Genomic DNA, 25,085 nt, shown 5'->3' with positions numbered 1-25,085 from the left:
AGTCTTACAACTGTGCCGCTCGGGGCTGCAGTGCGCGGCCGACGGCCGTGCCGAGGGGCGGCCCCACCTGTCCCACTCGTAACCCTCAGCCCTCCCCGTGGGCGGCAACGGGCGGTGCGCGCTGCTCCGCTCCCGTCGCGATCCGGCCCCGCAGGAGCTCCGCACGCCCGGCCCGCCCCGCCGCCGCCACCACAGCCGCCGCCCGGCCCCGCTCGGCGGCCGAGGCGTGGCCAAGCCCGGGGGAGGCGGGAAGGAACCGCGGCGGGGGAGCCCCGCGGCCGCTCCCTGACAGGACGGCGCCGAGGGGGTTAAGCCGTTCCCCGCGGCGGGCCGAGCTGAGCTCCCGCCTCCCATGCCGGCGGCGGAGCGCGCACACCCGCACACACTCACACACGCGCAGGCGATGGCTGAGGGGCGCGGGCTTCATTTTCCCCGAGATGATGTCAAGAGCTTGGGAGAAGGAGGAGGAAAAGGAGGAGGACGGTTGCTCTTTTTCTTAAAGGCTTTGTTCTAAAACCATCCGAAATAAAGCAACCCCAGCCCCGAGAGCAGCCGTGAAAGTAGCCCTTTTTTTTTTTTTTTTTTTCCTCCTTCCCTCCCTCTATCTCTCTCCAGCCCCCCCCCTCCTTTTTTTTTTTCTCCGGCTTTGTGAGCTTTGAGTCCCCCTCCCCACGCTGCTCTCTCCCCGGGGGAAGGCTCCGGCTTTTTCCGCTCCGCCCGCCCCGCCGCTTCCCGCCCGGGGCAGGTGCTCCGCGGCTGCCGGCCGCCTCCTCGCCGCGCTCCCGCCTCTCTTCGCCCGCCCGGCGGCCGGGGCGGCTCCGCGCCGCTCCTCCCGGCTCCTGCGGGGCGCTGGCTGCCCGCCGCCAGGGCCACGCCGCCGGCCCGCCGCCCCCTCCTCCCGCCGGAGCGGCGGCTCGGCCCGGTTCGCCCGGGGATGCTGCCCTCAACTCCCCGCCCGCCGCCTGACACCGCCGCCGCCGCCGCCGCCCTGTCCGCACCGGACGCCGCTCCGCTGCTCTTTCCGCGGCCACCTGCAGCAAGCCCGCTTCCCGCTCTCCGCCTATCACCGCGGCGGAAGGAATAAAGAGCTCAGCCCGTCCCGACCTGCCCGGCCGGCGCTCCCTCAGGCCGGGGCGGGCCGGGCCCCCGACGGCGGCCGCTTCTCTTCGTCCCCTGCGCGGTTCCACGCGGATGGACGCGCTGCCGCCGCTCGTTTCCCCCCGGCCGTGCCGCATCGCCGCCTGAAGAAAACTTGGGACGGGGACGGCCCCGCCCGGGCTGCGGGGGACCCTTCCCCGCTCCAAGTTCGCGGGGGGACCCACCCGCCTGCCACAGGACTCCGGGCCGGGACCGCCGCCCAGCGCTCCCTTCCCTCGGCGAGAGCTCGGCGGGGACCCCCTGCCCCTGGCCTCGGTGCTGGGGAGGAGCGGGGGTGCCCTGGATGGCCCTGCGCACTGGGACAGCTTGGTTTGGGCAGGTCTTGCGCAGAGTTTCCCGGCTTCAAGGCACCTGGTCCCGGCGCTCCAGCAGCCTCCTGTGCCTCTCCTCTTCCCAGGAGCCCGAGCAGGCGGGCGGGGAGCGGCCGCCGCCGCAGCACAAGCTGTCCCGGAGCAGCCGCCAGCCCCCCCGGCAGCTGCCCCCCTGCTGCGGCTGCTGCGGCCTGTCGGATCCCCGGGCGGCCAGGGGGGGACATGGTCCCCTCACTCGCCCCTTGCTGGCGGCCATGAAGAGGCAGAACGTGCGGACCCTGTCCCTCATCATCTGCACGTTCACTTACCTGCTGGTCGGGGCTGCCGTCTTTGATGCCCTGGAGTCCGACAACGAGATGCGGGAGGAGGAGAAACTCAAAGCCGAGGAGATCCGGCTCAAAGGAAAGTACAACATCACCAGCGAGGACTACCGGCAGCTGGAGTTGGTGATCATGCAGTCCGAGCCACACCGGGCTGGTGTACAGTGGAAATTCGCCGGTTCCTTCTACTTTGCCATCACGGTCATCACGACCATTGGTGAGTGTCTCATTTTGGGGAGGGGGCGAAAGCTCTTCCGGATTGGAAGAGGGGCAGGGGGGCTGTGGCATGCAACGGGTTAAGTGGTGGATGAGTTTTTGGCTTCCCTCCCGTGTTATGCAATTCGTGCCTCTCCATGGACAACTTGTTGGACTTGGATTTGTCCCACATCCCTTCCTGTGATGATGGAGCCTGGGTGTCACCTGGGTGGGATGGTGGCTACTCGGGGGCTATTGCCAGGCTATGGTATGGATAACAAAGAAGGAAGAGGAAAGAGGTGCGATGACACTCTCAAGAGGGGGGGTCACATTCTCTGGATGAGGTTCTCTGGGGGTTCCCTGCAGGAAGAATGAGGCCCTGTCATCATGCTCCTCCTGGGATGTGCATGCACCTTCACGTAAGAGATGCAGAGAAATCTTAAGCATAAGGCAGGTGGTTGAGTATGAAAACGATGAAGACATGGGAACAATCTAAGCTGGGAAACCTCTTGATGTAGCTGTGGCTAAGGGCAGCCCTACTTTGCCAAACTTTGTCTTGGCATTCTTGGCACGGGTTCCCACAGCTGTGTTCCCATTGCTGGGCCTGTCCTGGGCATTCCCAAATGTGTTCCTGAAGTTTTCTTTGCAGTTGGAGTGTCAACAGGTCACAGAGTGCATCTCTTCTTTGCGGGCATACAGCCCAGAGGACTGATGTCCTCTGTCACATCTACATTGCCAGGTTTCCCTGCTGTGCCATTTCCCAGGACAATAGAGTGGTCACAGCCACAGGCTGTCATTTTGTACTTCTCTGCTTTGTTCAGCTAAAACGGGGCATTTTGCATAAAGTTTGCTTCCCTGTTATAAAAATAACTACCATGATAACTGGAGGCTGCAGCATGCACTCAGAACTGTGCTACAACTCTGACTTTGGCTTTATTAGCAGGTGTATTCTTCCTTATTTTGCATTCAGGGTGGATTTATTAAGACAGTTGACCTGTCCTTCTCCCAGCACTTGTGGATGCTCCCCTCTAGCATCTGGGGAGCTCTGAAAGACGCTTCATGCTCAGTGGCTGTTTGGTAGCATAGAGAGCAGGGCACAAAAGACTCGCTTCCTTTCTAAGATAGAAGGATTCAATCTTTCTTTTACCACTTAGGGCTTGTTACAGCCAATTTCCATGTTGCCACCTGAGGCTACTGGCGATTTTTGGCAGAATATGCCATCCACCATACTTTGAGCTGCATTTACTTAAATTTGTACCTAATTTTTTATATGTGTTGCATTAAAATTTTCCTTTGAAAAACTCTGGCAACATGAAGCCTATTTGTCCTAACAAAGATTAGGTTTTAAACAGTAATCTCCTTTTTCTGATATTATATACATATAATAAACATGTATTGATTATCAGACGGCTTGGTTGTCTCCTATTCATTACAATATCAGAACTCTCTTTCCTCCTTTACTTATGGATACTCTTTTCCTTGATTTGTGTCTTGTCATTTATTTGTGCTAGGTGAATACAGGACTGTCGTGTCCTGGTTTACAGCAAGGCTTCCACACATGCCTGTATACTCATAGTGCTCTGTACTCTTGCCTAAGTGGTGGCTGCAGTACTTTGTGTTCTTAAGCTTGGTTAGTAAGAAGAAGAAAAGGCTTTTTTTAACAGTGGTTGCTGTTTTGACCATATTTTACCTGGAAACAAGTGCAACTTGCTTGGAAGCCCATGACATTCTCTCGTGCAAAGAGATGAGATTCATTTAGAAAGCTCAGAGCACGTCATTGTGCAATGGATAGTGTACATTTCTGCAGGCAGAGGCACTTTGGGATGTCAGAATTGTTTAAGTTTTACATGTGTATAGCAACGGGGAGCCACTGGGAGGGAGGGTGAAAATAAAGAATGGTGGAGAAAGACAGACATTGTTTGATGATTGTTCATTTGGGAAGCTCTGCTCCAGGAGGATATGTGTTCTGTCTTTGGAAAGTTTATTAATAGTTACTATCTTCATTTTGCCAAGTGTCTTTCTATTTTGTGTATCTCATCATACTGAAGTAGTTTTGGAATGTTGTGAGATCTGTCGGTTGTCTGTGTAAATTAGCATGTAAGATTTTTCTTTATTTTTTAATTTTATCCTAAAAGAATTTGTTTCACAGGGGGAGAGTACAACTTTATATATTACAGTTCTCAGGAAAATAAGAAAATACTTCTTCTCTGTGTTTCCTGCATTAGACAGTTATCTTAGATGTTCATCTTAATCTTTTGTGATGGTTCCTATTTTTAGTCTGTGTGTATGCTCTCATATACATTTCCTTCTCCCTCTGAAACCTTCAAGAAGCACATGCAGCGTATGCATTAGAGAATGTGCTGTAGTCAGTAAGTACTCATGTAAAGTGCCCCTAAATAACCATCTCAGACTGACTGTTGAAGCAGAGTGAGTAAAAACAATTGTTGCGTATTCCAGAGTAATAAATCTGTCCCTACAAACTTCTCTTCTGAGAAGTGCAAGAGGAATCAATGGAACCACATAGTCTACCAATATGCATATAATAGCAGACTAATTTATGTCTAGCTTAATTATGTTCCTTATATCGCCGTGCTAGCAACGTAGCGATTACCTCTTTACCATGTTGATTTAAACTGCGTAGCTTTAATGAAATCAAAGGCGATCCTCGCTATTCGCTGACACCAAGCCGCGATCTGCGTTCGTCGCGGGACGTGGTGCTGAAGGGACAGCTCCGGCAGTCTCCGCGCCGCCGGGTCCGGCCGCCCTGCTGGGCAGCCTCCGCCTCGAGTAGGGCTGCGGGGCTTGGTGAGGCTCCGAGTCTTGCCTCCCCGGAGAGCACTGCATTAAGGACCTGTTTGGGTTGAAGTACAGAAAACTCAAAGCCTCCCGTGTGAGGCAGAGAGGTTTGATCAACTCTTACATTTCCTCAAATCTTTGGCGTTTTCATTCACTGTATCCAGCCTCTTGATTAACTCACTGTCAAAATCTACAGGGCATCTCACAAAAGTTAAACAGCTGGATGGAGAACTGGCTTAAATCACTTTCTGTTGTCATTTTGGCTTTTATTTTTTTGCTTTTTATTAAGGGATGGTGGGGAGTTGTTGCTCACTTGTCATGAATACTAAACAAGAGGGAGTTGATCAAGTAAACAGAAGCAGGGTTTTCTTCCACCTGTGACAATGGTTTTTCCTACTCCCCAGGTGCAACATTGTTGTTTTTTTTTCCTATTTTTTTGAACACAGGTGCGTGTGCTACAATATTTGATGACTCTGCTCTTAAAATCCAGTATCAGAAGAGAAATATCATGCAAAGTTTTGATCATGTTTGAATTCTATTCTGAGAAAGTTTTTAGGTGATCAAATGAACTAATAAGCTGTTCTTGACTTTCACCAGTTGCTGAGTTTCAGGATTGTAACCACTTTGGAGTTATATATTTCCTATCTATTTACAATTACACAGCCAAAATGATGACAGAAAGTGATTTAAGCCAGTTCTCCATCCAGCTGTTTAACTTTTGTGAGATGCCCTGTAGATTTTGACAGCGAGTTAATTAAGAGGCTGGATACAGTGAATGAAAACGCCAACTTTTGAAACTAGAAAGTAGTTCCTAGGATTTCTACTAAGTTTTAATGCCCTTTTCTACAGGTTTATGTGTGGCTAAACTGATACCATGTAAGAAGGTGTTGACACTGTCAAAATGTGTTGTTGGTATGAGTATCGCTCTGCGATTTAGGCCTTAAAGGGTGATAGTCATACTTGATTTAACACCACCGAGCTCTAGTAAACGTAGTAAACAGTGAATATTTCTGGAGGCTTGTGTAGAATATAAAGAACTGAAAGCTGTTTATGTCACCCTAAGATGAACTGAAACAACAAACAGATTGAGGATTTTTATTTATTTTTTTTCCTGAGAAGTTATTGTAAGTAGAGCAAAATTGAAACAGTGTGTGCAGTGAATTACTTAGTCTCTTTTTCTAGCTTTTAGGCCTTTGTTTTGAGTCTTAAACTTGCTAAAAACAGTGGCTGAATGTTCCTGGTGAGCAGAGACAAAATAGTTTTGTAGAATATGATGCAAAATCTGCAATGATGAGTGGAATAACCACCTACTGACAGCAGTTTGGCTACTGATATCTAAAGGTTCAAGAAGGGGATGGCTTACTTCAGGCAGATGGTGGCCTGACAGCCAGCTTGAACCTACATTAATGGACTAAGCAAGCACATGCTTAAATCCATGTCAGGATAGTTGCTTTCGTTGCTCATCCTTTCTCTGCATAACTTTACCTTTCTGTAAAACGGGTATAAAATACTCACCAATATGATAATGTTGCAATTTTTTCTAATTTGGGTTAGAAAAGATTGTGTTTTTACATGTGAATTATTTTGTCAGTATTTCTCTTTCTGTAAGGCCAGCCTCCAGTGAATGGAGTCAATTTCTGATTTTTCCATAGCCAGTAATATGTAAGTGCATTCCAGTGAAAAGCTTTGAGTAGAGAGTAGTGTCAGATGGATAATTTGATATGGAAATTAAGAAAAGAAAGGAAGAAAACAAGGTAGCAGAGGAAAGACAGAGAGCAAATACATTAATCTTTTTTTCAGTTACCTGCTGCATTTGTGAGTTACCAGGAACCTGAAGATCATAGCTCATTTAAAAAATCAAATCAAAACAAATGAACAAACAAAAAACACCCCAAACAACCAAGAAAGAGTGGGCTGAAGTCACTCTGTTATTAATAAATTCAGGTGAAAGTAGAGAGTAAGATTTTCTGGTGACATGAATGCTTGTAGATCCGCTAAGTAAGAAATCTATTCTGATTTATCCCATCTGAAGCATCAGTGGAGAATATTGGATGATTGAAATTTGTAAGATTTGCTTGTGGCAAAGGGGTGTCAGCTTCCATGAACCATTTTCTAGAGTTTGCTCTCCTGCAAAACGAAGATATTCTGCAATATCTCTTTGTACTTTATTCTTTGTCTCATAGAGAATTAACAAAGAAAAGATTATCCAAATAGTATTTTACTAAGACAAAAGGGACTTTGTATATCTCCTTTGCTCACATGCTTACAGAAACAGCTTTTGAGTTCTTGAAAACTGGTTTTGCAATGTTGCAATGATACGTGACATTCCTGACAAAGGGACATTAGCAAAAGCTTTTTAAAAATGGCTGATAAGCAAGCTCAGACTGATGCTGAACTGCACCTACCAGCTGTATGGTTTACTGACAGGGTGAATATCCAGTAGAAGTTTGGAAACATTTCTGGGAAAGCATCGAGAAACCTCTAGTCACTCTACTTGTGATGATGTCAGGAGATCTCCTTAGCATCCCCAGTCTTGAGAAGCTGGCATTTTGTATTCTTTTAGAACTTGGTGCCCTCTCTTTTCTTTCTAACTATTCTTCACTTCTTTAACTGAAACGAGCGAGATTTCAATTAGGCACTGGCACACTCTTTCTGGTAGTCAGGGTAGTTGTATGCAGGAGGAGATTGCCTAAGGAGGAATCTCCATCATCGGATGGTTTTAAACAGAGTTTAGACAAACATCTGTCAGGAATGGTTAAGTTATAGCTGCTTTTGATGGAGTGGCTGACCTCTTGGAGTCTTTATCAGCCGTAGTTCAGCAATTTTCTTTTGCCATGTCTCAATCTCTTAGTAGTTCTCACACTGCTTGTTTTTTCTTGAGAAAGAAAACCAAAAATAGTTTCATTCTGTTTTCATCATTCTGTGGTCTTCTCTTATTCAGTATTTTTCTGTGCATTGAAATCATTTGTGTGCCTTTGCAGGTGTCACCATAGAAATGTCTGTTTGCCCACTGATAAGGGGTAAGTTAGAGGTGTCAGTGAGTCTTTTGGGGTACTAATTAGCTGAAAAAAAGTGATTCCCCCTGATACAGATAGCAGACATGTATAGGGCATTAACTGGGAGGGAGAGGAGGTGTTCTAGACTAAAGATATTGGATTAAGTTTGTCTGCTAGCTATTGGCTTGTTTCCCCTAGAAAGTAGAACTCCTTTGCTTTCTGTGGCAACAGCAGCAAAACTGTAAGACTTGAATTAAAGGAAAATTGATTAATGGAGAGCTTTCAGTTTGGGCAACGTGTTTTGGGACCAACCCTATTGGTCTGGCTAAAGCGAGAGCCAGAGCACTGTCATCTTCTCTTGCAGGCAGTCTGAGCTGAGGTGCTTAGTTCCTTCAGTGCCAGAGCATATTCCTTCATGAATGCTGAAAACGATGCTCGTGGCTTCAAACTGGAGTTACACAGCACTTTATATTCAGAATGCTGTTCTGACATTAGGTGATTCATCTTCAAAACACCTCTGTAAGAATTATCCTCAATTTAGAGACAAGAAGATAAAATGTCTTTCTGAAGATTCAGGTTGGGAACTATTTCTAATTGCCTAGCAGCTCACTTCTCTGTCTTTCAGACCATGTGGTAGTTTATAACCAGATTAAACAACTGAGAGGGACCAAAGGCGCAGATCCATAATGAATTCCAGGTGATATTAGCAAAGTCCTGCAGCTTAGATCTTCTGAATGCAACAGCAGCAGAACCTAGAGTTTTCATATATTAAGGAGCTTTACAATTCTGGCTGTTTTTTAAAGACCTTTTAGGGTTTTTAGTTACCTGGTTCCAGTGGATTTTTCCTGAGAATCCTTGACTGGATTTGGATAATGGCTACACGAAATATCCTTTGTAACAGATGCTAGCAAGGACAGTTGCTGATGATGCAGAACTAATCTGTAAGAGACCTTGCTGCTTCTAAGATGAGCTACAGCTTACTGTGAACTTAGAGCAGATGTTTGCTGTATGTAGCAGACATGTTCATCTCTTTCATTTGTGGAAGTTTTTGAATGAAGCCATGGACTAATTCAGAAATTCCACACATGTACATTAGTTTAATGCTAATTAATTTTAAATCACTCATAGAATCATAGAATCTTTAGAGTTGGAAGGGACCTTTTAAGGCTATCTAGTCCAACTCCCCTGCAGTGAACATGCACAGGTAAATCAGATTGCCCAGGGCTTGATCCAGCCTTACCTTCAAAGTCTCCAGGGACATCAACCACATCTCTAGGCAAGCTGTTCCAGTGCTTCACTGCCTTCTTTGCTTTCTCTGGATAGAGTCAATGGGATGTACTGACTCTAAGCTAGAAAGCGTGGAGCCTTCCCACAGGTTACCTGTATTCTCCAAGGTCTCTACGACTTGACTACCTACAGCTAATGTTGATGTTGTTGACCATGTAGCTATGGCAGTTTCTTTTATTAAAGCCAGATTAGGGAGTCTGTGGGTTAGGGAATTCTGGCAAAAAAAAAAAAAACAAAAAAAACACAAATACAAAACCAACCAAAGAAACAGAAATTAATATATGATCCAAAGTCTGCTGTAAATAATGAAGAGGCTGTTTCAACTCAGTTGATTTGGATCAGGCTGTTATTTGATATGACTTCTACAATGCAAAGAGCTATATTCTGTAGCAAACCAATTTCCCCAAACTATTTTTAATGAAAATATTCAGTTTTATCTTTTAATAATGAAGCAAGCAGAATTAGTGGAATTTTTGTAAAATCTGAATTTCAAATTGTTGAATTCAACATTTATACTGGTTTTTATTTTTCTTAATTGAAAGTGGAAGGCTCATGTATATACTTACTAAATACCTTAACTTACAGCAACAAAAATCTTGACAAACACTGATGTGTTTTTATTCTTTTCATCTGTTTTGGTGATGATTTTTTTTTTTAAATTTGCTTTCTTTCATTGCAGCCTGACAATCTCTTCTGATCCACTGAGACTTTTTTTGTTTCTTTTTGGTAGTGCAACACATGCTTTCTTTTCAGGGGAAAAATCTTCCAATTTCTTTTCATTATTATTCATTTTTTTTTGTTTAGGAGTTAACTGGCCATTTTTTATTGTATTGCCAGTTGCTGCAAGGGGTATATGCAGTAGCCAGTTGGTTAGAGAGTTCAGTATCCTTTTTAACTGTTTTCAATAGTGAGATATTTGGGCATATCAGTGAAAGACATATCTCTATTAAGGACTAATGTATTTCTTACTTTTAGGATGTTTAGCCTGGAATAGTCTGTATTGTCTTTCCAACTAGCTGCACCAGCAAGAAGAGCTTCAGAGAAAGGCAGGGTTAAAAGGTATCTTGATGGGAAGTTGATTGTCTACTTGTTCTCCTGTCGCAGAAGAGGATTGCTCCATTTGCTAACTGTGAGATGTCTCCGACAGGAAAATTTCACAGGGAGCTTTAGGACACAGACTGATGAATGAAACCTACAGCAGCTCTCTGTAGTTGTATAGTGCAGGAGATTAGCTGCAAGGAAATGTTTGTAGACTCTTAATTTAGGGATATTCTTAACATACTGAAGGAAGGTAGAAATAAAAGAAAGCTATGCCCCAGGCGATTGACACTGACATCAGTATCCGATATATATTACCATTAACTCCTAATGGAGATGTTTGGGTGCAGGTGGGGTATTTTATTTCTTCCACCACCTTTTCTTTTGTTTTCCCATTGTGAGGATGTACTCCTACAATGTTTAAATCATCAATCATTGCTGTAGATACTGTATTAGAAATTAATCACTGTAACAAACCAACGACCACCGAGAATTTTGAGTTTTCACTTTGCTGCATCTGGGACTTTTGAGCACCAGACCGATAGGAAAAAGCATCAAATACCCTTGTTTCAGAGGTCTAGACCTCTACTGAATTAATAAACAGTTCGTGTTTGCTGCTAATTGTTTGGACTATATGGTGAAACAGGCTTGGCTCCACTGAGTGAAAATAGTGTTATTGACAGCAATAATTTAAAAAATCTGAAGTGTGGTACATACGTTGACTCTGCTCTGGAAACTTAGGGGACCTGCAATAAAATGAACTCCAGGAACAGGAGCCACGTGGAACCTTAACTATAAGCTTCTGTGTGATAGCTATATTGTACTATACTGCACCTGAAATGCTTTAAAACTCTTGAGGTAGTAGAAGTGATTGATTATAATCTTGCATCAGAGAAGGACATCATACTTGCAGAAGTGATTCAAAATCTCAGTGCTCCTCCACAGTTATTCTGGTCTTTGGGAACTTTTTGGGTTTTCAGAGGTAGACCAGAAGTTGTAGAAAAGCACTTTTCACGCTAACAATGCCAGTATTTTCTTCTGAGGACCAGAAATAATAGAAAGATGTCATTTCATTATTTTCCAGATTTGTTACAGGCTGTCAAAAAATCTGAATTGCTGTAGAATCCTAAGCATGAAGGTTTGGTAAGCAACGTTTGAGAAGTGAGAAGCTGTCCCAGCATTTGAAGACATTTATTCACCATCAGTCCAACATGTCCTCTGATCTACTATTTGTTTGCTGCTGGACACCAAACAGGAGCTATACTTATAGCCTTTTCTGCAGTATTATTTATTTGTTTTAGAAATATGATAAATGCTAGACAACTGACAGTTAAAACAGTGATGGTGGTCTGTGCCATTGGAAGAACCTGGAAATCTCAGAGATTTTACCTGAATTCTCTAGTTGACCTTTCAGTGGATATATTAAGAATTCAGTGATGTTCTCAAGCTCTCTTCTTCAGAGTTTCTCCCTTCCTTCTCTGTTAAATGTGTCAATGAATCTCAAGAAGAGGATGGACATAATAGTTATTTGGTCTGTGCTGATGCTCTGTCAGATTTTACATTATTTTTTGGTATTTTTGCCTGACAAACAAATGAGCATTCAGTCTTTTGGCAGCAAAGGCTTAAGCTCATGATTTGCTCTTAAAACACATCCTGCCTAGTAGTAAAAAGCCTGTTATTTAAAGGGCACTTTTCGAAACAATTAGGGCTTTAGGAGCAATGTGTTTGCCTTAATGAGTGCACTCTGCCAGTCAGAGCAAGCAACACAAGCTGATACCTACTCGTGTAGGCCAACAGAAACAAATTAGCAATGTTACAAGTCAGTTTGTGAATGTACTGCACATCCAAGGGGTTTGTTTTCATGCGTGAGAAGCACTTGATAGGTTTCAGAATGGCTTTGTTTTTGTTTTCTTCCCAAATATCCACCACCAATTATATTTTCATTTAGAAGCCTTTGTACCACTCCTGTCCTTGTGATGGCTTAATCTCTATGGGTTGTATTCAGCTCTGGTTTAACTTGTTGGACTGGCACCAGAGATAATTTTCCATAAAGCCTCAGTCTTCCTACACAGCTTTTGCTGTATGTAGTTTGTTATCAGTGCCCTTACAATGTGGATAGGCCGGCTGCTGGCACTTTGGTATTTATTTGGTGATGATTATTTAATCTTGGGTGGTTCGCTTCTGTATCACAGCTTCCAAAGCAGGGGAATATTAATATTTTATGGTATGGATTTTTTCTTTTATTCCAACTGTTTTTTTCTTTTCTCAAGATGATCTGTAGCAAAGGCTGGTTGGCGATACTGAAGAGGTAGAAGGATTGGATGCAAGCTTAATTTTGTGTATTTAGCAGTAAGTGTCACAAATGAAGTTGCTGGCATTTGAATATTTGAGGTCCTGATTTGGATGACTTGTAGCAACCTAACTTGCAGGTTGGGTGCTGAACAGTTAAAAATATTTGTGTGATCTCTTTGGAAAAAAATCTGGCCTGGGGAGCTTTTGATTATCCAACTAAAGCCACAGTTTGTTCCTGAAGAGCTTAACTTTGATACAGTGAATAAGAAAAACGGTTAAACAGCAGCAAAGAAGAGTTAGAGTAGCCACAGAAGAAAAGATTTTTTTAGTCATGATATCAGTGAAACACAACTATATTGCCTGGGGAAGGTGTGCTCTTCTTTGCTAAGCCTTGAAGAACAGGATAGACAAGCATCTGTCAAGAATGACCTATGCATACCGTCCTACCTCGCGGCAAGTTTTGGACTCATCTCCTCCTGCCTTATTTTTTATGGTTCTGTACACACACAGACTGTTTGAAGTTTGTCTTGGATCTTGCTTGGTATCTATGTAAGTTTATCATGTCCTTTTTTGCTGAAGGTTTCTGCTTCCCTGAGGGATTATTAGTGCATCCTACCATTTTGTCTCCAGCTGAACGTCTAGATAAGAATCAAACTTTTCTCTTAACAGCAACTGCTCACTGTCAGCAGCGTCGCCAGTTTTTTTTATGGCTACTGTTTGAACGGCTCTACCAGTGGCTGTTGTAGGGAAAAGCAAACACACTGCCGATCTCTAAAAAAGCAGTAGGAGAAAACATGGGGAGTTAATGCTCAATCAGCCTAAATTTAATACTCAGAAATATATTTGACCAGGCGGTTAAACAATCAGTGTGAAAGTACCTGCGGGATAGCAAGGGACAAGCTGAAACCAACACAGATTTTTCTTGAGTAGCTCATGTCAGACTTCTCTGTTCGGTTTGTTGTTGTTTGTTTGTTTTTCTTGGTTGTTGTTTTTTTTTTTTTCTTTTTTTTTAGTGGAATAGCTGGTTTAGTTGATATTGGGGGAGCGGTATTTAGTGACTTTTATTGGATATGCTGTTATAAATGTTGCAGAAAAACACAGGCAGGATTGAGTTAGTAGAGGAGGGTGCAAAGTCTGGAAGCAGACATGCTGTAAACTAGAGGTTGCAATGGATCTGCATTTGTCTCATCTGTGACAAAAGAATACTCTATGCAGGTGTATGTAAATTGGACAGAAAATACGAACTGGGTTTGCCTGTGCTAAATCTACAACTGGATAATTTCACAACAGGAGTTAATAAGTGCTAAAGTCTTTATTCTAGTTTTCTGTTAGGTTGGACAGCTATAACATGTACAGGGGTCTTACAAGGGTTTGTCTTGTGGCTGATACTATTCAATTTTCTCATTAATGGCTTGACTGGTAGAACAGAGAGAACACATATTATTAATTGTAAGGGGGGGTCGCTAGCACTTTGGTGGGCAGAAGCAGAATACAAAATGATTTTGATAAATGGGAAAATGGTCTGAAATCAATTTGATGAAATTCAATAAAGACAAGTGCAAAGTACTACACTGCAGAAGGAAAAATCAAATACATCCAAAGAAAAATGATGTAAACTGACTAGATGCAAGTACTGCAACCAAAACATGGTAGGGAATTGGACTGCAGTCTAAATATGGCTCTGTGGTGAAAGATGTTCAAAATAGGCAAGTATTGGATGTAAGTCACAGGAAGCAGTTATTCTGTTTTGTTGGTATTTGTAAGGCTTCAGCTTGAAAATTGGGGCCAGTTTTGGACAATTTTTTGAGAAAGGAACAGAAAAATCAAAGTGTTAGAGAAGGAAGCAAAATGCTAAGATAAAATGACCTAGCTTTCGTATGAAGTTGTTGTGGTTTAACCCAGCAGGCAGCTAAGCACCACACAGCCATTTGCTCATTCCCACCACCCTTCCCCAGTGGGATGAGAGAGAGGGCTGGAAACAAAACAGATCTCGTGGGTAGAGATAAAAACTATTTACTAAGACAGAAAAGGGAAACAGAAACAAAAATGTGATGTAAGCTACATATAATATATCTGTATATCTCTCTACATCTCTATATCCACATTTCAATTACTCACCACCTGCTGGCCGATGCCCAGCTATCAGTACAACTGCTCTCTGATGGAAGCCCCGCTAACAGCACTATATCTCACCACCTGCCAACTGATGCCCTGCCAATCCCCGAGCAATGGCCCACCTGTTGCTACCTTTGCACAGCATTATAGCCTTCTATAATCTTCTGCAGTTCTTCAGCAAAGTACTTGGACTGGTATCGAACGTCTTCCGCATCACGTCACATGATATGGGGGAACACCTTGTCTAATTCAGGCTAGCTGTTCTGGCTTTGCCCCACCTCTGCTGCCATTCTGTAATGGTGAGCTGCTCAGCTTGGCACTGGGCATACACCAACAACCAAACATCACTGCGCTATAAACACTGTCTCAGCTGAAACCAGGACAAAATCTACCCATTATTTCCGTATCTTTTACATCATATTCAGGTCCCACACTTTCCCATACATCCTGATTAATTGCAGATTCATTCCATAGTCTGTGGGCCACCTCTCTAATCTTACATATCCAGTCCACTAGTTTTAAGTTTCTGTGGCCAGTCAGAATGGGGTGCTTTTGCCACTAATTCCCAATTAAGCTCACTTTGGTCTCCATGACCATGTTTTATTTCCAGTTCTCTTATCCTGCTTGGGGAGCAGTGAGCAAAAAGCTCTATGGTGCTGAGCTCCCTGCCAGGTTAAACCGAAACAGCCACGTTTGGCACCTAACATAGTAGAGATGATATATTATATTGACTTGGATGGTCTGCAGTTATCCCAGTGTCTAGATGACCACAGGTATCCACGACCCACGTGGTGGAAATTTGTATGAAACGCACCATTATTGTATGGTAATACACTGGCAGCAGTAGCCTGGAAAGTTCAAGAAAAGGCAGCGGTGCATGAGCTGTCTAGCCTACCTCAACAATATGAAGAAAATCTCTCCTGCTTCCTACAAGCCTGTATCTCAGCTGTTGAGAGATTATCCCTGGAGTTCCAGTAGCTCATATTCATAATTCATATGATACGCTCAACTTTTCACCTGTATGGACCAGTATCTCATCTGTTAAAAGTAAGTGTTCCTCTGCTAAGAAGATGGAACATGATAAAGTACACACCATGTGCCAAACAATAACTTTACATGCATGACCACGGAGAGGATATGAGGAAGTGGGATGGAAAATCTACCTCGACCCTACAGGCACTGTATGCAAGTTACAGGGGGTGTTCATCCAGGAAAACGGCAGCTGTAGTTTCCAGTGGGCAACCTACTCCCAGCCAACTCCCCACAGCTTTATAGCTTTCTGCATGTCACATGCTATGGAATAACCCTTGGCCTAATTCAGGCCAGCTGTCCTGGCTTTGCCTCACCGCCTGCTGCCACACCATAAAAATGATAGCTCTTCCCCTTTTGAATGGCCCAACCTGATCCTGAGAGCGTACCCGTCACTCAGCAACAGCCAAAACACTGGTGTACTATTAACACTATCTCAGCTGAAACCAGTACTGAAATGAAAAGAGGTATTGTTGTGTCTGGAATAGCAGTATATGAAAGGGGGAATAGTAACAATCTTCAGATGTGTAAAAGGTTGTTGTGAAGAGGACAGTGATAAGTTTCTCCCATGTATTTACCCAGAGTGTTTACAGTGCAGCATGTCAGATGCAGGCTCTATCAGCAATGAAAACAGCTGTAATATGATTTGCAGGGAGCCTCCAAAGTGCCAATGGTAGGAGATTTATCTGAATAGGTTAGTTGTCCAGCAGACATAGGCTTGGTATACTTGAGCCTGCATCACTGCTGAGTGAACTAAGTTACCTGCTGAAGTTCTGAACAACCTCTCAGTGATAGACTGAGATCTAAGAATCCTGCAAGAGCTCAAATAGTGTGATGAGGTTCCTCCTAGCCCTCAGCTTCTGGTCTTTTATACTCTATGGATGTTGCAGAGCACCATGCTAAATGCACAGTTACGTTTGCTATGTAGCAGTGAACTTCAGTATGGTATGGTTAAGGCTGAACTTGTCTTTAACAGAACTGTTCTGCTAGAACATGCATCAATATGCATCTTGTAGCTCCTGTTCATTTTGCATTTTGGGTTACGAATTCTGTCATGTTGAAACAAAGAGGTTTCTCCTCTTTCCCTAAATCTCATGCATACAAACCAGCAATTTCCAGAACACAGACAATCGTCCAATCTGTTATCTTGGCAGACCCTGATGCCTTTCTACATTGGAGGAAAGATCTCTATCCCATAATACACCCGTGCAATATATGGTGATGGTGATTTCGTTGCTAACCCCTGCAGCAATCAGTTTATGCCCTCAAGCATGGGATTTGATTATCCTTGTCATTATCTTAGCCACAAATGTTATTAGCAGCCATAAAATTGTCCATTAAAGTGAGAGGAATTACTTGCCTGTACCAAGGGGAGAACAGATAATTTACTACACAGATTTTAAGCCTAAATTTACCTTTTCTTTTTTTCCAAAACAGTCCTCCTAAGCCTATGTACAAGCCTACAAGTCTCCCTTTTTTTTTTTTTCTTTTGGATCTCACAACTCACTTTCTCCTTAATGAGCTTCATGTATTGTCTTTTCTTTATACCGTAACAGTAAGATAGATAGATACATGCTATTCTTGAAATAATCCAGAGTCATGACCATATAGTTCTTCACGTTCCATGGTTTAGGTGAATTCTTCCCTAAGTCTGGAAGTGCAGATGCCCAAACTTCATCTGAGTTCCATAATTTTTGGATTTCAGTATTAGCCCAGGCTTCATTACCACACGAACAATTCTAGAGGACTGAGGCTGACTTGCCATGCATGAATGGACTGTAACATCACTGGCTGAGTGCAGAATCAGTTGATCTGTTACTGGTAGTGTCATTTTTCTAGGTTTTCCTGGTACTACAATAGTATGTATTTATGAGAGGAAGAGATGATATATCACAAGAACCAAGAGAAGGTGCCGTGGCTGAGTGGGTGAGATGCAGTGTCTGAAAATTTTCTTTGTCTTCACTGGGACTGGCTGATTCATTCCCTTCCCACCACCCCTCTAATTCCTGTTCATATATCACTTCACCACAAAGCTGCTTTTTTATTCCCATGTGGTATTGTGTTTCCACCCCCTCCCATCAACAGGGAGTGGGAGAGATCACCCACGTCTTTCCCAACAGACAAAAATGGTGGAACCTGACAGACAGGGACAGATTCTGATCATAGTTGCTCTTTGTAATCCTGTGGTACCTGGTTTCTTCAATGGAATTGTTGGCTTTAAACTGAGATGAATGCGTGTAGAATCTGATCTTAGAGCCTGTATTTTAAAGGAAGCATCCCCTCCTACTCACACAACAGATCCACACACACACACACACACACACACAATACAATATTTGCATCAATATAGTATCAATATTAGCTCATGTAGCAAATGGAAAATGTTGCAGTAGCCTGAAAGGAACAGAAAATGTTCTCAAACAGGGCTTAAGAAAGTAAATATAACCAACGCAATCAATACAGCTCCATATTAGCCTTTACAGATATGTCTTTGTCTTGATCACACTATGCACATTTCAGTGCTGTTCAAAATTATAACCCAACGGACCTCATTTCAGAACTTAGAGCTGATGTATTCAGTACAGGGTCTTGGACAGAAGGTCTGACAGAGATGGATGTTTAATAACAGAAGAGGTTTTCCCCTTTCTTTCTTGAAAGAGCATTAACTGAAAAAAAAAAAAAAAACAAGTGTAAATATATATACAGAACGAATATATATTCATGGGTTTTCCAATATTATTAGAAACAACTCCTCAAGAACTCTTGTTTCCTGAGTCATCACCACTGATTTAAAAAATGACTTTGCAAGAACAAGTGTTTGTTTCAGGACATTCAAGAATGGAGAGCCTTTTACTTTTCTTCATTCTAAAAACTTTACATTCTTCAGCTACACTTCTGCTTGTAGGAAATTCTAGACAGAGGAACATACTTATGCTTTCTGGTCTATGTCTCATGGTCTTCCTTTACTCTTGATATCTTTCAACTCTGTCAGTAGTATTCAAGCTATTCTTGCAGGGTTCCCTATTGAATTTGTTCAAGCCAACCTGCTCTTGGCTGCTTTTTTCTTCCTTTGAGAATTTGGTTTTCCTTTTGATCCTAGAAGAAAGAGAAATGGAATAAATGGTTGATGATCTTCCTAACCAGAAGACCATGCCATCAACTGTCTCAGTAGAAGTGATGTTAGATTTGAGAGGAAGAAATCATGCTCTGACGAGTGGGGACCGTTCTTTCATTGTTTGCCTAGTATATGAAATATAGTGGGAACATCCTTTGTTCTTTGGTGACTTTTGCTTCCATTCACAGTGCAGGGCTCTTTGCCATGAAGTGACCACGAAGTCACATCTTGCACAGCACATTGGTAAAGACTTTTAAAAAGAAGGGGAAGTTGAAAACGTATGCTAAGACAAAGTGGACCATTGCTTGGAATCATTCATTCAGTTGATTTTGTGAAACAGAAATATATGGTTTTGTTGATCATCATGCAGGCTTGTTTCCAGGAGACATGCACTTCACTTTCTCAGCTTGAGAAAGCTGCAGCCTTGTTTTCTGCGATGAACTCAAGGAAAGTTGGGTCAATTGGCTGTTTACTAAATTGGTGGGAAAACAGGTGGCCACAGAATCCATGATGTTGGCCTCCTTCATAATGTATCCCCACGCAAAGGTCTTTGGCTGGGATAGGAGAGACATGGACCTGTTGGAGCGGGTCCAGAGGAGGGCCCAAAAATGAACCAAGGGATGGAACACCTCTCCTGCAAGGACAGGTTGAGAGAACTGGGGCTGTTGAGCATGGGGAAGATTCCAGAGAGATCTGAAAGTGGTCTTTCAGTACCTAAAGGGGGTTTATGGGAAAGAAAGGGACAGACTTTTTAGGAGGGTATGTTGTGATAGGATGAGTGGAAATGATTTCAAACTAAAAGATTGGAGATTTAGATCAGATATAAGGAAAAAGGACTTTTACGGTGAGGCTGGTGAAGCACTGGAATGGGTTCCCAGAGATGAGGTAGATATCCCCTCCCTGGAGACATTCAAGGTCAGGCTGAACAGGGCTCTGAGCAACCTGATCTAGTTGTAGGTGTCCCTGTTCATTGAAGGGGAGTTGGACTAGATGGCCTTTAAAGATCCCTTCCAACACAAATGATTCTATAATTCCATGATTCTATCAGTCGAAGTGTTTTAGTTCTGCATATCAGAAATTATGTGTATAGAATCATGGAATGGTTTGTGTTTGAAGGGACCTTAAAGGTCATCTCGTTCCAATCCATTAGCAAGGATACATTCTACATTCCACTAGAGCAGGTTGTCCAAAGCCCCATCCAACTTGGCCTTGACCACTTCCAGAGGTGGGGCATCCACAGCTTCTCTGGACAGCCTGTTTCAGTGCATCATCATCCTCATAGTCAACAATTTGTTCCTTATATCTAATCTAAACCTATCCTCTTTTATTTAAAACAGTTAGCCCTTTCTCCTTACTATACTCCTTGATAAAGAGTCTCTTTCAAGCTTTCTTGTATGCCCCCTTTAGAAAGGCCAAAATAAGGTCTCTCCAGAGCCTTCTCCAGGCTGAATAAGCTCAGTTCATTCATCCTTTCTTCATAGGAAGGATGCTCCAACTCTCCAGTCATTCTCATGTCCCCCCTCTAAACTCACTCCAACAACTTCACATCTTTCTTGTGCTGGAGTCGCCAGACCTGGATGCAGGTAAGATTCTCACAAGGACAGAGCAGAGGAGAATACTGTCCCTAAATCTGTTAGCTGCATTTCTTTTGAAGATGTCAGCAATATGATTGGCTGTCTGGATTGCAAGCATAAATGAATGGGTCATGGCAAGTTTTTCATCAATGAATACCACAAAGTCCTTCTCTGCACGGCTGCACTTTCTCCACGTGTTGCCCAGCCTTTATTCATGTTTGGTTTTACCCTGACCCAGGTGCAGGACCTTACACTTGCCCTTGTTGAACCACGTATTGTTTGCCCACCTCTGAAGCCTGTCAAGGTTCATCTGTATGGCACCCCTTCTTTCTGTTTTATCAGCTGCACTACTCAGCTTGGTGATATCTGCAAACTTGCTGAGGGTGTACTCAGTCAGATCACTGAAGAACACCGGTCCTCACTGAACTCCACCTATACATCAAGTCTTGTGAGCATGCTCACCGAGACTGCTGACAGGCCCACAGAAGCTGTGTTTCACTGTGTTTGCTTTTCCATTAAGTTCTATTAGTTACCTGAAATTTGAACATTATATATAGGTAGGTAGATAGATTTCTTCTATATGTAACTTTAATGCAAGATGCTCCAACCCTTTTACAACTGTCCATAGGCACTGGGACATCCACAGCCTTTCATCTTGAAGGGGAGACTGAAGGCTTTTGTCTCTCCTCTGGCTTCCCCTTTCCCTCCCAGTTGCAGTACTTGATGTCAGTCTTGCTGCTCAGAGTGCCTGCAGTGTGAGTGGGACGTGGGGCCTGGGTTTCCTGTCTTTTTAATGGCGTTCTCTGAGTCTGTGCTCAGAGAGAGACAGAAAGATCAAAGGCTGTGTAAGTGCGCTGTGCTTGATTTTGCTTACACCAATATGAATCGATTGACTTCACTGAGTTATGAGGGATTTACAGCTGGGGAGAACAGATTCTGACCTAATGGCTCCAATAGAGGCTTTTCTTGGATGAGCAATGTAATTAGAGCACTGGAACAGACAGATTTCATGACTCATCTGTGGGTCTGCAGTCTTTTCTTTGCTTCTAGTAGGGTGTTCACTAATGTCACCACATTTTCATCTTACTCGTGGGCTGATCTAATGAAGGACCAACCTTTGCTTGAACAGAGATCCTTGTTCAGCTGCAAAGCATCACCCAATCTTGTCACTGTACAAACTTTATTTACCTCAGAGTACCCTAAGAAGAGACCCCTCAAGCTCGGAGCTAGACACTGAGATCATCAGGAAAATTTCTACTTCTTTCTTTTGTTGGAGTAAAGCAGACCATTAAATAAAGGAAGTGAGACAAGGAGCAGAGAGAATAGGTTAATGACTTTGTCCATTCACTAATCCCAAATATCTATTTTTGCAAGGGGTAAAATGGTAGAGCACATAATGCCACCATGGATCTGCTCTACATAACCAGCTGAAAGGCAGTAGATGGATTTTGAGATCAGAAGAATCTCTTTCAGAGCAGGTTGGAGGTCAGAGGATGAAATACTTTTGTAAAAGATAACAGAGCATGTGTCTAGAATAAGCGGAGATGAGCATAGTCACAAGGCTATGATCATCTTTTCCAAGTGTCTGGAAGCCATGCTGGGCACAAGGGCTTCATGGCCAGGTAGCAGAACTGAAAAGGTGAACATGGGGCTGCTTTGGCTGCCAGTTCTTTGTCAGTATCAGTGTGAAATTAGAGTCATGGACCTGCTGTTGTAGCTTGGCTGGTGGCCATGACCATGACAACAACATTAGTAGGGTTGTGTAAAGGATGACAGGCAGCAGCTCATAACACACATAGTCTCACCACTTCCTAACTCATCCCTTGTTTGATCTGAGCTGGAGCTGTGACAACTCTTTCACATCTGAGCTGTTGCCATGGCAAGAAGCGGTGGCCTTGCTTTGGTCCACCAAAGTGACAAGAACCACTAACTAGTTCCAGGAAACAGCAGGGATATAGTGATGCAATGGATTTGGGTCATTGAAGGTTCGTCCAAAAAGACCAGAGGCCATTGGTATAGGGAACCTGGGTGGAGGTGTCTCTTTTTTGTGCTTGTGTGTTATCTTTTGAAACTTTCAAGATGCCAAGATGCATCTGCTACAAAATCACAACCTTACTGCAGCTATACCCCTGCTAACTTTACCTGGGATGCTGCTGGTACAGTGCTCAGCATGCTTGTAAGATCCACCCAGCAAGAAGGTGAATTGCTGTGTGCTGAATTGTGTGCCTCACCGCTTGGCAGTGACAATAGCATAGCTATATCTGCAGTTGGATTTGATGTTGGTTTTCTTCTAATTTGCCACTCTCTGAAACTAGTCATGATGATTGGTCTTGTCCTTGGATACATGCCCTGCTGCACCGGGCTCTGTACCAGCATGAAATTCAGGATAATTTTGAAAAAGTGTCTAAAAGATCATAGAACTAAGGCTCCATTTTCAAAAGTAGCTTTTGCACTTAGGAGGCTAGTTTTCAAGCCAAGTAAGCTCCTACCTGCCAAATATGAGTTTGGAAAACAGGTTGGTTGAGGTGCGAAGTCATTGAGGAAGATGTGAAAAATATGCCTTTCAGGACAGTTTAAAGAAAGGATACTTTCTTCAAAGTTTTTCAAAATGCTTGGTGACTGAGTTCTCTGGTAATCTCCCTCTCCAGGTACCTGCCACAAAAACTTCCCATGGAGGAATTTGCTGTCCACTTGTTATGTGCATGAGGATCAAACTTCTATTGATATTCACAGAAGCTTGGTGAATACCTGTAAAACTTGGGAATAAGTTACTGTCTCGGAGAAATATCTATCACTTTGAAACAAGACATCAATAGTTGCAACAAGCGATAGGATGAAAGGGGAAGAAATCATGAAAATATTAAGTTGCATGGTTTTTTTGTTCAGGAGGTCAGCGTATAAAACTACATTCTCCTAATTGCTGTCAGTTGTCACCATCACTACTAGCTGAATAGTCTATCTCAAGAAAAACACCAACCTCTTTGGTTAGTTCAGGGACATTTTTTCTGTCAAAGTGGCTGTGAAGAACAATGCCTGGAGAGATCTTTTTGGAGAAGCCAAAAAATGCTAGTCACAACTGGCACAAATGGCACTGCAGATGGGGAAGTGGGTGATGAGATGAGAAATGGGAGCTAGGAAGGATGGAGCATGGCTCTGAGGTAATGAAAAGCTTGAAGATGTTGTAGGTAAGGGAAAAAAAACCATAGAGAATGAAGGGTGAAATTCTTGGGGTATTGTGCTGCTCAGGGAAGAATTGTTGACATTGATTTGCTTTGATATTTTTTTCAAGATAGGTGAGGTTATCCCACCTGAATTTGGTAGCCTGCAGGTACAGAGCATCACAGCTTGTGTGTCGTTTAGAACAATTACAACTTGATTCACCTGCCCTAGGATACCAGTTGGAATTGTATTTGGTTGAGGGCTTTCTTTGTGCTTTGCTTGGTTGTGGGGATCTGGTTGCAGGACACATTTTCCATTCTGAGTGTCTGAAGGTACAGATACGATTTTTTAAGCCTCCAGATATAAACACTACCATAACCATTCCCAGGATATTTGCACTACACAGCTAACAGTGTAATATAGCCCAACACAAAATAAGAGGTTCACACAGCACACAAAGCTGCAATATAAGCAGGGTTGAATCATGTAAGTACAATGTTGCCTGAAACTATAGTTTTGTGTGTTCTGTGCTATAGGGTTAGCATCAGCTTCATTAGTAGCCCTGCTCTTTTGAATGGTTATTGACACTTTTCAGCAAACTTTGGAGTTAAAGCACTGGTGATACAGCTGTTAATCTGTTCCCACTATTCTGATCTGTGGAAGTACTTGGCTGTGGAAACCCCTGTTTCAGCAGGGTTAGGCAATGTGGGGGTAGAAATGCTAAACCTAAGACTCATGGCACTGATGCCAGATCATCAATCAATAATCTACAATCCTAATTTTCCAAGCCCAAATATTGCTTTATGAGTTCGTCTGGATTTATGGATTCAACCTTTCAGGTTTGGGTGTCTTGAAAATGGACCTCCAAGGGGGGAAGCTGCTGAGGCACATACTCTGATCCTTCTTTCTTCAATCTGAAAAGTGAGGACATGGCTATTTAAACTTTCTTGGAGCTTTTCTCTCAGCTCAGCCATACTTGGAGAGGACTAGCTATTGCTTGTGTGACTGAAGAAAGCAAAATTTCCTTGAGAAAAAAGGAACCACTGAATCCAATTTCTTGATCACTTTGCCCCAAATAAGAATTTTGACTGTGAACAGCACAACTCCAAGCTGTCACAGTGTTCTCTGCTGTCATTGTAAAGCTGAGGTAGGGTTGTATATTTTGAGCATGTTTCAGTAGTGCTCTAACATTTTTTTTCTTTCTCTACAGCGCCAGTCATTGCCTTTTCTTCATATTAATGATTAATTGCTCTAAATACTCGTGCTCCTGGACTGTGAGAGTACAATTTTTGGGCTGTATTTCATTTGAACTTGCTATGCAAGTACAAGTGAACTTGGGGGAGTACACACACCCACGTATTGCTAGGTAGAGATGGTTGCCAAAAGGACACCAAGTAAAAGAACAGTTAGTTCTTAAACAAGAGTATAATCTAATAAGCCAAAAAAGAGAAAATTACATATTGGAATCTTCAGTGCCTTTCCACTCCCCCTAGTTTCAAAATTACAGCTAGTACAACCCCTGACTAGAGCAGTGATTTAAATATATATAGACATCTGTGCTTCTAAGAAAAGGAAGAGTGTCTGTTTGGGGAGCCGTGTGGAATGAGTTGGTGGATCTCAGTCCAACTGCTGGCAGCCAGGTTTTCACATCACTCAAAGCCACCCCCTCACCCAGCCCCCTCCAGGGCTCGTGCCAAACT

The 25,085-nt window shown here is 43.3% G+C and overlaps 1 protein-coding gene across 1 annotated transcript in view; it reads left to right on the top strand.

Moving 5' to 3' along the window:
* The first annotated feature begins 398 nt into the window (after positions 1-398).
* KCNK9 (potassium two pore domain channel subfamily K member 9) overlaps positions 399-25,085 on the top strand; it is a 90,442-nt gene continuing 65,755 nt past the window's right edge. The window contains exon 1 of the mRNA XM_085221733.1: positions 399-2,006. Coding sequence (XP_085077859.1) covers positions 1,442-2,006 — 565 coding nt within the window. The 5' untranslated portion in view covers positions 399-1,441. The remainder of the gene's footprint in view (positions 2,007-25,085) is intronic.

Source organism: Meleagris gallopavo, chromosome 3 (assembly GCF_905368555.1).
Source record: "Meleagris gallopavo chromosome 3, MGAL_WU_HG_1.1, whole genome shotgun sequence".
NCBI lineage: Eukaryota > Metazoa > Chordata > Aves > Galliformes > Phasianidae > Meleagris > Meleagris gallopavo.
Note: the sequence above shows the minus strand (reverse complement) of the source record. Positions and strands in the feature narration are given on the sequence as shown.